Source organism: Trachypithecus francoisi, unplaced genomic scaffold (assembly GCF_009764315.1).
Source record: "Trachypithecus francoisi isolate TF-2019V2 unplaced genomic scaffold, Tfra_2.0 Lachesis_group8, whole genome shotgun sequence".
Lineage (NCBI taxonomy): Eukaryota > Metazoa > Chordata > Mammalia > Primates > Cercopithecidae > Trachypithecus > Trachypithecus francoisi.
Window position 1 is genome coordinate 73,962,316 of NW_022681473.1, and position 12,737 is coordinate 73,975,052.

Here is a 12,737-nt window from a genome sequence, read left to right on the forward strand (position 1 = left end):
ACCTGCTACTCCCTATCTAAGAGGCCTTCCTCCACTACTTTTTTTTTTTTTTTAATTATTTTTTAAAGACAGGGTCTCATTCTATTGCCCAGACTGGAGTGCAGTGACACAATCATAGTTTTTTGCAGTTTCAAACTACTGGGTTCTAATGATCCTGCTGACTCAGTCTCCTGAGTAGTTGGGACCTCAAGCATGAGCTACTATGTCTGGCTTCCATTCCCTTTTACATGGCTCGTTCCTTCTCACTTTGCATGAACCAGTTCAGTTATGATGCCTCAGGAAATTACTTCATGCCGACCACATATTGAGAGCAATCTACTCATCTTCATAGTTTTTGCCCATTTACTTCTATGTCCTCGACCAGGCTGCAAAATTCTATGAGACAAGGACTGTACCCTGTACCTGTGTTTAGCAAGTGCTTGACAAATAAATGTACAAAAGATATTCATAAAGTTCACTCTGTGTGTCAAGTGATTAATGCATTAAACAATGCTACTGTACATGAGGAGTCACCAACTTGTTTACAAATTCCCAAGGGCTTTTTCTTTTCTTTTTATGTCACCATGATAACATAAAGAACATTACGAGAAAATTTCTTTCATCATAGAATTCATAGGCCAGTGGAAGAAACAGATTTTATTCGTCATCTAGTGTGATAAGTCCTCTATTCATGTGCTGTTGTTTTGTTTTGAGACAGAGTCTTGCTCTGTCACCCAGGCTGGAGTGCAGTGGTGTGATCTCGGCTCGCTGCAAGCTCCACCTCCCAGGTTCACGCCATTCTCCTGCCTCAGCCTCTCGAGTAGCTGGGACTGCAGACGCCTGCCACTACGTCTGGCTAAATTTTTGTATTTTTCATAGAGATGGGGTTTCACCGTGTTAGTCAGGATGGTCTTGATCTCCTGATCTTGTGATCCAGTCCCTTTACCTCCCAAAGTGCTGGGATTACAGTCCTGAGCTACTGTCCCCCCACCTGTTGTTGTTGTTTTCAAAGAGGCATATTGCCCAAAAGGGAAAGCCAAGAAAATCTTTTTGGAAAAAATGATATTCAAGCTTAATTTTGACAGCAGTCTAATTCAGTGGTAATAAGCTCAGGTTCTAGTATCTGTTGGACATAGGGGGGAATCCCAACTCCGTCTCTTATAAAACTATGATTTTTGGCAAGTGATTTAATCTTTGAGCCTCAGTATACTAATATGTAAAATGGAGTTAGCAACATCTACCTCATAGGAGTGTTACTAAATGTGATTAATACTTAAATTAAATGTTACAGGGGTTAAACATAGAAAAAGTGTAAGCTGTAAATGCACACAGCAAATACCATAACTTATTTATCATTGGATATTTGACGTCTAACAAAGAAAAAGAAAAGCAGAAACAAAAGAAGTTCTTGTTACATTAAGTTGTTCGCTGAGAGTGGAATGCTATGTCTTTAATAACTTCCTCAATTATATTTATAAATAATTCTTGTGAGAACTACCATGTTAACCAAAGAAAATATTAGGAATAACTATATATGCTGCTCTAGACCTTTACATTAACGCATGTATTCATCACAATGGCCCTACGGGGTAATTATAAACAGTTTAGCCTCATTTTCAGATGTGGCAACTGAGGTACAGAGAGGTTAAGTATGTAGTTCAAGGTTATTTGACCAGAAAGTGCTAGAGCCAGAATTCAAACCTGAATTCAAATCAATCCATGTGCGTCTATGTTACTGTCCTTCCAGTAATAGAGCGAGGCCTACTTCATTTAGATGCCAACCACTCCCTGAGTATATACTAAATTTCAGATGCTGTTCTAGAAAACTTGTATATAAAATGACTTTATGTACTGCATATATTTACAGGAAGGGACAGATGTTAACAAAATAGACTATAAATAAATAATATAAAATTCAGATACTGATGAGTGTAATTAAGTAATAATAAAATGGGAAAAAAGAATGATGGAAATGGTACTAATTTAATTACAGTGAACAGGGAAGATTTTTCTGAAGTGATGATATTTGAGCAGATATTTAAATAATAAAAAGAATAAACTATGTAAAGATATAAAGGACAATTTTCCAGGCAGCTAGAATAACATACATACAGGCCTTGAGTTAGGAAAAGCTTAACTTGTTTGAGAAATGTCAAGGTCATTGTGGCTAGAGTGAAATTTATGAAGAGTTGGTGGTGAGCACATAATATTGGAGAGAGGAGCAGGTGTCACATTACAGAATGCCTTGTATGTAATGATAATGAAGCTAATTATCACCTTTGGAGTGTCTTAAGAATATAAATTGTATGGTCTGGCTTATATTAATATTTTGAAAAAAGATAACTCGGGTTACTTGGAGGAGAATAGCAGGGCAAAAGTGGAAGCTATTATGGTGGTTGAGGCATGGGATGAAATTGGTTTGGATTAGGATTCAGCAGAGCAGGTGGTAAGATTTAACTGATTTTGTAATAAATCTTCACGGTAGCACAAGCAGGACTTACTCATGAATTCTGAGGATAAAGAATAATTGAGCAAGACTTTTAGATTATTTTTCTGGCATAAATAACATGGGAAATGATAGAACCAATTAGTCAAGATGAAGGATATTAGGGTAGCAGTTACTTTGGCCCTGAGAAGAGGGACTGCAGGGAAGGGGCTTTCTTAATAATCAAGCAGCAGGGATGCCAACTGTACAGTTAGCCATACACATTCGAAGTTCACATTCAGGGAGATGTCATGGCTTCAGAATTGGGAGTCATCAGTTGACAGTTGGTATCTAAGGGCATGAGCCTGGATGAGGCCATCTAGGGAATGAAGAAAAGATGGAGAAGAGGTCTGTACACTGGGTATCTGGAGTGCTGAAACCTTTAGAGGAGGAGTCAGCAAGGAGGCTGAGAAAGGGCAGCCATTGAGGGGGTAAAAGAACAGGGGAGTGCTTTGTCCTGGAAGTTAAAATATTGACATCTTTAAGGAAGGGGGAAGCATCAAATCCTGCTAAGAAGTCAGTTATGTCTGAGAACTGATGCTTCCATTTAGCAAGATGGAACCAGTTATGACTTTGATATAAATGGATTTATGACTGTTGTGGGGATAAGAACATGAAACAGGTTAAAATAAGAAAATGAGGTAATAAAGGGGAGCTAATGAAAATAAACAATTTTCCTAGATTTTTGGTAAAGCCAAATAGAATAATGAGGTAATAGTGGAAGGAAAACATAGGGTTAGTGGATGGTTACTTATTTTTTCTAAGGTGAAAGATATTATACTGTGTCTGTGTTAAAGTTACTCAGTAAAAAGCAAGATAGGGCTTGATATTGCAGAAGAGAGAGGAGATAACTGCAGAAGGAAAATCATTCAACAGATAAGTGGTAATGGAGTCTAGGTAACAAGTAAAAAGTTGGTCTTAGAATGCCATCGGAAATTTCCTTCATTGCCATGGGAGAATATACTAGCAGACCTGGTGGTAGGAAAGTGTGGTTTTCATTTGATTACTTGGATTTTCTCAAAAATATATTAAGGCAGGTCAACAGCTGAAAGAGAGGATGAGAGAAGGGAGCGCTTGAGATTTGAGGAGATATGATAAGGTGTGAAATTGTTGTCCCAGAGTATGAGAAAGTGATTTTTTCTGAAGAAGTGTGTAAGAATTGCTAGGAAGCCTTGAGAGTTCACTTAAAATCAGTGGTTAAAAATTTAAAGTGAGATGAGTGAGTGTTTCTCTAGCCATATCCAGTTGCTGAGGCAGTGGCATGGAGTGAAGAGGAAAGTGTTGGCTTAACCAGGGTAAGCTAACCTGGACTGGGGTTTTGCTGGATGAGCACAGAAAGCTAGAGAAGAGGAAAAAAACGTGCATGAGAGGGAGAATTAGAGTGAGGGACCAGGTAATACACGCTAGGTGGTGAGGGAGGAGAGGGCATAAAGAAAGGTGAAAGCTGGATAGAAATGGTGAAATCAATGATCTGAGGTTCCAATGGGGCTAAAGAAGTTTCAATGAGAAGGTACTAGAATAAATGATATGAACAGAAGGGAGGAAGTGTTCAGAAAGATATTGCCTGATACAGGCTTTGGAGAGGGGGCTGTTAATGGCAGTAACAAAGTTCAGAGTATGGTCACGTACCCCAAGGCAGTAAGTCAGCAAGGTAAACTGACAAGCTGAAGATCAGGAAACGAGTAAGATCAGAATCCAGACTAGAACCCACAGTTGTCTGACTCCTACTGAATGTTCTCTGTCATACCAATGTTAGCTTTTACTTTTTAACCTCTAATACCAGGGCAATGAAACAGTGTTCTATTCAAGATGGTGATGTACACTGGATGAGGAAAAAGGAGAAGGCTCATCTTCGTGGGCATGAGACCTGTTCAGTTGCACTGAGTCCTATGTTTAGAAAGGCCCCACATTTTCATGTTGTACTGCATTCCATAAATCATATAGCTTGTCTTGGAGAGACACTTAATGATTTAGGAGAAATGTGTGTGTGTGTGTTTTTTTTTGTCTCATTTGAGCTGACTTTCCATAAGCCTCACTATTCTCCAGTTAGGATACCATTAAAATTTTATCAAGTTCATAATGGAAGTTTTAAAGAACCCATCTGTCAAACACTTAAGTTTCAATGTAAATGTTTGTTTAAAAGCACTCGCACTTGATAAAAATCAGCCTGAAGATGAGAAATGCTCTGACTCAGGAAAGTGAATAATTAGTAAACTAAAAAGGAGATAAAAAGGATAAAAAGTGCAGGTCTAGAATCTTAATTTATGCTTGAATGATAGCTTAGTGAAAATAATTACATTTTTTTTCTTATACTAAATGTGGTATGTGTTTATCATAGTAGGTTTATGAAATAAATATAAGCAAGAAGGAGAAACTAAAAATTACCCCAAAATCCTTAACAGGAGTTAGTCACCAAAATGTATAACATTTGGTGTACATCCTTCCAGGCTTTATGAGTGTATTTATGTGTATATATTATATTACATAGCTCTGTGTTTATTGATTTATATTTTAAATATCATTTTAAAACTTAATTTTTGATTTAATAATATAATCTAGGTAGATCTTCTATCCTTGTAATTAAATATTTTCTAAAGTACTATTTCAATATATTTTAATATAATTTCTATTATATGAATATATAATAAACATGTTATTCTTTTTTATTGTTTAACATCTATGTTTTTCAATCCTTACTATTATAAACCATGTCAATATGCACATTCTTTGTGCATTTGTCCATTCCTGTAAGTACAATTTCTGGGTCAAAAAATATACTCATTTTAAAGACTTTTAATCTATGTTTCCAAATTGCTCTTGTAGGGTTGTACTAATCTTCAGAACCTCTCACTAGCATTGAATATTCACATTCCTTTTAAGTTTTTGCCAATTGGACGGGCAAAACCTGTTTGCTCTCATTGTCTTCCTTTGTTCTTAATGAGGTTGAACAGGTTTTCATTTGTTTATTGGCTTTTTCTTTTTTAATGAATGTCCTGTTAATGCGTTTTGGTCACTTTTTTCTACATGGTCTTTGGCCTTTCTCTTATCGTTCTGCAAAATATCTAAATATATTAGGGTCGCATTGCACAGTTTCCTTAATTTGTCAAAGGACTTTGCCAGGGCGCTACCAGTGTATTTGCAGAGCTCTATGGGGTTGTTGTGTTTTTTCCTATGGGAATAGTTTTAAAATGCACCACTTTTTTTTAACTAAATAAGAAACGCATGGTAACTATAGTTATGATGATAGTATCGATATCACACAAATGCAAACGTCTTGTAACATATCTAAATAATGTATAGCCAAAACACTAATAATAAAACCATTACGAACAAAGTGCTGTACAAGCTCATCAAACATTTCTCTTTCCCATTCATTTCTCCAAATCCTGGCAATGAAATTTACATACTGAACATTCTGTTATTTGGTCTGCTGTCTCAATGCTTTCTACTGTGAGCATTTCATTAATATTCTCATTGTGAGTCCTGTGAGAAACTTCCAGGTTATAAAACACAATTGTATAATTTCACAAGACAACTCATTAAGATGTAGAACAGAATGTGAATGCAAGATTAGGGCTCTGGATTTAAAAAAAAATTTTCTTACCCTCTCCAGTGTAATTTCTTCAAATTCATATTCAATTTCTGTTCCATTGACCTATAAATAGGGAGAAAATAAGAAGAGAACTATTAAATATATGTTGAGGAGGAGACAGCTGCATTTTAAATAATGCTTGGGAGTTAAATTTTCGTTCTAACTATAAATAACCACATTTTCTTGATATTTCTGATTGTGCATTTTCATTCAAGTGAAATATAATTCCAGCTATTCTAAAATATATGACTGAGATGCTACAAAAAATAATCAAAGATTATTGTTTCCCTTAGAATTCTGTGATTTTTTTTTTTGTAGTGAGGTGTAATAATACAAAATATGTATTGTGAGCTTACAAAGAACAAATCATCTAGGGGCAATGATACAATTACGAGGAAAATAATTTTCTTGTTTTTTAAAAAATATTGTTTGAACACTAAAATATGACCTTAAAAATCACTGATAATGGCAGAGCAACATTGTTCCATTTTTGAACAGTAAAATAGCATGAAAATGACTGCATCATCCGAGAAATACCTTTTCTTTAGTGGCTCAAGCTCAGGTAATTCATCCCCATCATCCTTTTATTATCTTTATTGGAAAGCCCTGGACCATATAACCATACCTATGTACCTCAGTAGCATTAAGAAAAGAGCAAAGTAAGACACATTTTGAAGTGCTTAGTGACAAATTGTTTCAACCATCCAACCAACCCTTGTATTGATTTGAATTTACAGAGAGAAATACATTTTAAATACAGCCAGACACCTTAGATTTCCACAAATGTGCACAGAGGCCATAGGAAACGTTGGTTTAAAATAATCTAAAAACTATTCCTTTCTCATTTTTATCTATCATATAATTCTTCTCAACCAGGCAAAACCTCTAAGCAAGAAAATTCTCAAATTGGTTGTTTCTTATTTCTGATACGTGTCCTGACAACATCATTGGAATTTAGGAATCAGCCAGAAAGACTACATTTTACTATAAAGCCATCCTTTTTGTAGGATTCTAACTTACATTTACTTTTCTATCTTTGAAGAATTTACACACAGTACCAGGGAATGAGAATTCTATGCAAGCAAGGCCCAGATAGACCTAACACAGAGCCTGGAAAGAAAATAATGAAGGAAAAGATAGTGAATGAATGAGTGACTGAACTAAGTAATTAATTTACTTGTGTAATTTATAAACACAGATATTTGTGGATTCTCTTTCACAAAAATATTTGAACATAGTATCATCACCTAAAGGTGTTATTACAATTATAATCAGTGAACACATAGAATGACAATGATAATGGACTTTACTTAGGTGTGTCCACCACCCACTCAGAGCTTGTTTTTGATTTTCTAATTACATGAACTAATTGGTGAATCACAATTTACTGTTTTACTACATTATCAAGCAGCCCTAAACTAAATTTGATTTTCTAGGCTTCAGCAACTTAATGACTCACAGAAAAGAACTTGATGATGTCAGAAAGCTTCAGTAGTTTTCTAGAGGGTTTTGTTTTGTATATGCAAAAATAAAACACACACACACACACACACACACACACACACACAGATTTCAAACTCCTTGTATATGTATGTTTCCAAATGAATTATTTTTAAAATAATTTTCTTTGATCAATAGGAAGAGGACAAAAGGGGAAAGCTGAATTAACGAGATATGTTTTCATTCCCTCAGTATGGCTCCATGAGGCTTTTCTTTGCTTCAGTGCTTCTGTAGAGTGAATTACTAAAGTGCATTATTAAAGTGCTGCAAACCGGGAAGAAAAAACAACTTCCAAGAGAGAAAAACACGCCTCTAATAATAAATGTCTAAAGGTTCAGAGTCAAAGAAATTCTGTTAGGAAGTGCTTAAAAGACAGGAATATTTTAGTGGCATCCATTGCATAGTTGTGGCCTATCAAAACCTATGCTTAACATTTCTAGGATCATAAATGCTGACTCTTAGAGTTTTAGAAATACTATATATGCATAGCCTAATTGGTATTCCAAAGTTCCCCAGTCAGCTACATAAACTATTGCAGGCTTATGTTTACCTCATGGGTCTTTCATTTTCAACTAAAGAAAATAATATCATTTGTCTAATTAAACAGTATCGAGGTTCTTTTCATAAGGAGGGAAGATGCCATCAAGGTTGGAATGTAACTTTGCTTTTAAAACAAAGCATCCCAGCCAAGTGGCTCACACCTGTAATCCCAGCACTTTGGGAGGCCAAGGTGGGCAGATCACAAAGTCAGGAGTTCGAGATCAGCCTGGCCAATATGGTGAAACCCCGTCTCTAGTAAAAATACAAAAATTAGCTGGGCATAGTGGCGCGTGCCTGTACTTGCAGTTACACTGGAGGCTGAGGCAGAAGAATTGCTTGAACCTGGGAGGCAGAGGTTACAGTGAGCCAGCCGAGATCGCACCACTACACTCCAGCCTGGGTGAAAGAGCGAGACTCCGACTCAAAAACAAAACAAACAAACAACAACAACAACAACAACAAAGCATCCCATGTCTAACCACAAGCTTTGGTGAACTTAATAGAAGCATGAAGGGTTTTTAGCGTAGGTGAGGCATCATTTCAACCTTTACCTGAGGAGCATTTAAAGCATGGAATCATAGAAGCCAGTGAGGGAGTTCAGAAAAGACATTGGAAAGGCCCTAATCTCTGCTCTCTCATTACAAGGAGAGTGTGGTCTATGTTCTGCCAAAGGACTCCTAAGACAAGAAATGGCAAATATCTTGAGGGAAAGAATGAGACAGAACAAAAGAACTTAACAATACCCCCATAGGGCCTGGTGCAGTGGCTCATGCCTATAATTCCAGTACTTTGGGAGGCAGAAGCAGGCAGATCACGAGGTCAGGAGATCGATAACATCCTGGTCAACATGGTGAAACCCTGTCTCTACTAAAATACAAAAAATTATCCGGGCATGGTGACGTGCACCTGAGGCAGGGGAATGGCTTGAACCTGGGAGGCAGAGGTTGCAGTGAGCCTAGATCGTGCCACTGTGCTCTAGCCTAGTGACAGAATGAGACTCTGTCTAAAAAAAGAAAAAGGAAGAAAAAACCCCAAAAAGAATACCTCCATCTTAATTTGTGAAAATTTAGTGCCTTTTCAAACCAGTATACCAGTACAGTATTAAATAAGTATTTACATACTTATTTTGACTTTATTTCTAAATAAACTCTTCAGAGTGGTTGCTTACTGAGTGATGAAACACCAAGAGGTATCTACAGTAATTCACCCCTAACCATAATCTTGTGTATCCTCACTCAGCAAAACCGAAACTGTTGTAAATGACTCCCATCATCTCTTGGGTGGTTTGCAAACAATCAATTGCTGTTTGAACTTTCCTTGGTGTCTCATTGTATTCCCAATTAGGTTATCGACATATGATTTTCAATTCATGAAGTTCTTTTCCTGGAAAGAGTTCTGCTGAATCCATTTTTTTCTTGTACAGTAACACTTACAGTAATATTTAAGTACCTTGGTCATGTTTTATGCTACTGATAGTTTGGGGCCCGGAGAACTTCACAGTTGGGGGTTCTGTTATTCCAGTTCTAGCCCTAACTGTCACAGCCTCCTCTCCACTTTGAGAACTAGAAAAATAAAAGGATTGACATTTTCATAGACTTGGAGAGTCAGACAAATAGATTAAACTTTTGAGTGTTTGAAAAACGTGTGTGTGTGTGTGGTGTATGTTTAAGATACTTGATTTTTCTGAACTTTATAGTTCTGTGGTGACAGCTGGTAGATTTCTCTGGCGGCCGGAAAATCAAACTAATATCACACATTGGCCTGTACTGTTCTGGGCATGTAGCCTTCCTAGAATCATATGACAGTTAAGTAAAGAGAGTGACCCACAGCCCACTCAAATTTAAACTTGGTAATTAAAGCTCTAATTTAATGAATGTTGAATGCATTAAATATTCGTTTTTCTCCAACAGCTTTTAGGCAATTTTACTGCCTTTTTTTTTCTACTTTAGTGACATAGTAACCGCCTGCCTGGATGATGCTATAATTTGATTTTGAGATATATTTTTATCTCCTGAAAAGAGTTCTCCATAAATAACAAATGTGAACTATCCATATTTTAATATTGTTTCATTGGAATCTTAAATAATAATTTCTCTGATTTTTTTTGTTTGTTCTTTGCCACTTTTGTAGTTTCATTAAGGCTAAGGATATACTAAACGCCAAAATGAATAAATTTTTTGTTTTTTTGAGACGGAGTGTCAGTCTTGTCAACCAGGCTGGGGTACAGTGGTGCGATCTTGGCTCACTGCAACCTCCGCATCCCAGGTTTAAGTGATTCTTCTGCCTCAGCCTCCCAAGTAGCTGGGATTACAGGCATGCACCACCATGCCCAGCTAATTTTGTATATTTAGTAAGGATGAGGTTTCACCATGTTGACCAGGCTGGTCTCAAACTCCTGACCTCAGATGATCTGCCCACCTTGGCCACCCAAAGTGCTGGGATTACAGGTGTGAGCCACCACACCTGGCCCAAGATAAATAAATTTTCATATATCCCTATGTTACATATTACAACAAGTGCTGAAACAAGGATATCAAAGCATTCACTTTTTTAAACTAAACACAATTCTACTCAAAGAGCAATTATTAAGCATGCATAAAGTGCCAAGAACGGTGACAGATACTGAGAAAATATTTTAAGATATAGCCATATTCTAAAGAAACACACAACCTTTAAAGAGGCACCAAAACACAAATATATTAAGTTCTCATACAAGTGTGATATCTAATATTTAAAATATAGAGGTAGACTATATCTGCAGTGCCACTATTGCCACATGCAAGGTATGTGCAGATCTATGTACTATTTGTCGTTTACATAGATTAAGTCAGTAGTAGAGAATATGATAGGTGATGTACTAATTCTCCTTATTATAAGTAATCATGATATAGTAAACAAGGTATACCTCAGATTATTATTGTTTTAGCATCTAGCACTACAATTGAACTTTGGAAGGAAAGTGATGATCATGCAAACTGGGACTGCCAGTTCTTATGGCCTCTTGTCACTTCCAGAGTAAGGTGGGGCAATGCCACTTTGCTTCATCCACAGACGCAACATATATTACAGTGGCTAGCAATGATGACTATGTAGTGCGTAAGTAGATGAATCAATGAATCAATACATGAGATTTTTAGATGGCTTAAACCTGATCCACTCAAAGAAGACTTTGGTTGCTAATGGGGATGCCATGGCTACTGGGCCCAGGCCTTTTACCATTCCTTGTTTATTTTTCCTCATCTCTGAGACTGGCTCCTCTTAGAAGCCCTGAATTACAGGGTCACACCATCATCAAATGCCGCAGCAAATCAACACACACACACAGACACTCATTTGCATTCCTCTTTTTTAGTACCTTGCCAATATTCATCCTTCCCTTCTTTTGGAGTATCTGTTATAGTAAATATGTCATGATGCATTACTGCTCTTTACACTTGACCCTATACACAGTATGATACTTGGTAGGTAAACACATGGCTTCCAGAGTAAGAAAAGACACAGATTTGAATCCCCTTTCCAACATTTTTGATGAGTGTGAGTTTGGGCAACTTCCTTAATCTCTTAAAACCTCAATTTCTTTATGTGCAGAATGGTACAAACAATAGTTCATTCTCCTATGGTTATTGCAAGTATTAAATTAGGTAATGTATATGAATTATCACACATCTTAAGTGATTAAAGAAATTTTAGCTAAAATCCCAAACAATTGTCTTCTTGGTTCCTACTTCATAAAATTATTGGTAGGAATAAATAACATTACACATGTTAACTGTCTGGCACAAAGCAGGTCTTCAATAATGAGAGCTATTATTATTAGTTCTGGATACAAATCTATAAGGGTCACAAAATTTATTTTATCAAATACTGAATGTTTGCTAATTTCTTCAGTAATACGTAACTTAAGCAAACAAATTTGTCTTTTTCTATAAAATCCACTAAAAGCCTTTCCTAACTCAAACATCTTTCTCTTGAACCAATCAATCTAAGATGCACTCCCTTGTGTGTTGGAATCACCTTAGATTTTGTTCTCAAATTATGTAAATGTGGCCTTCGCTCAAAATATTATTTTGGCCGTCCGTGGTGGCTCAACCCTATAATCTCAGCACTTTGGGAGACCGAGGCAGGTGGATCACCTGAAGTCAGGAGTTTGTGATCAGCATAGCCAACATGATAAAACTCCGTCTCTACTAAAAATACAAAAATTAGCTGAGCGTCGTGGCTCACACCTGTAGTCCCAGCTACTCTGGAGGCTGAGGCACGAGAATTGCTTGAAGCCAGGAGGCAGAGGTTGCAGTGAGCTGAATTAACACCACTGCACTTCAGCCTGGGCAACAGAGTCTCCAAAAAAAAAAAAAAATTATCTCAACTAAACTTTCTCCCAATCTTCTGTAAACTCACTCTTCATTTAAAAAAAATATTCCCTTGCCCAGTATTGATCATTATGTTGCTCAGCTATTGGCACTCACTTTCTTGAGGCTATTCTCATGGCATTTCCTACATCCTCATCTTCATGAGAGCACAGGTTGTATATTATCCTTTTTTTACCCTTGTACCTTCTAGAACCATGCCTTGTTCATAGTAGGTCTCCAAAAAAATCTTTAGACTCAAGTCACCTTTGAACTCCAAAACTTGAGTTGTGTT

General features: G+C 36.7%; 1 protein-coding gene across 9 annotated transcripts in view; it reads right to left on the reverse strand.

Moving 5' to 3' along the window:
• DLG2 (discs large MAGUK scaffold protein 2) overlaps positions 1-12,737 on the reverse strand; it is a 1,315,102-nt gene that overhangs the window by 721,513 nt on the left and 580,852 nt on the right. For all 9 annotated transcript variants that reach the window (XM_033207409.1, XM_033207408.1, XM_033207419.1 and 6 more), the window contains one exon: positions 6,069-6,119. In XM_033207409.1, the coding sequence (XP_033063300.1) occupies positions 6,069-6,119 (51 nt within the window). The remainder of the gene's footprint in view (positions 1-6,068; positions 6,120-12,737) is intronic.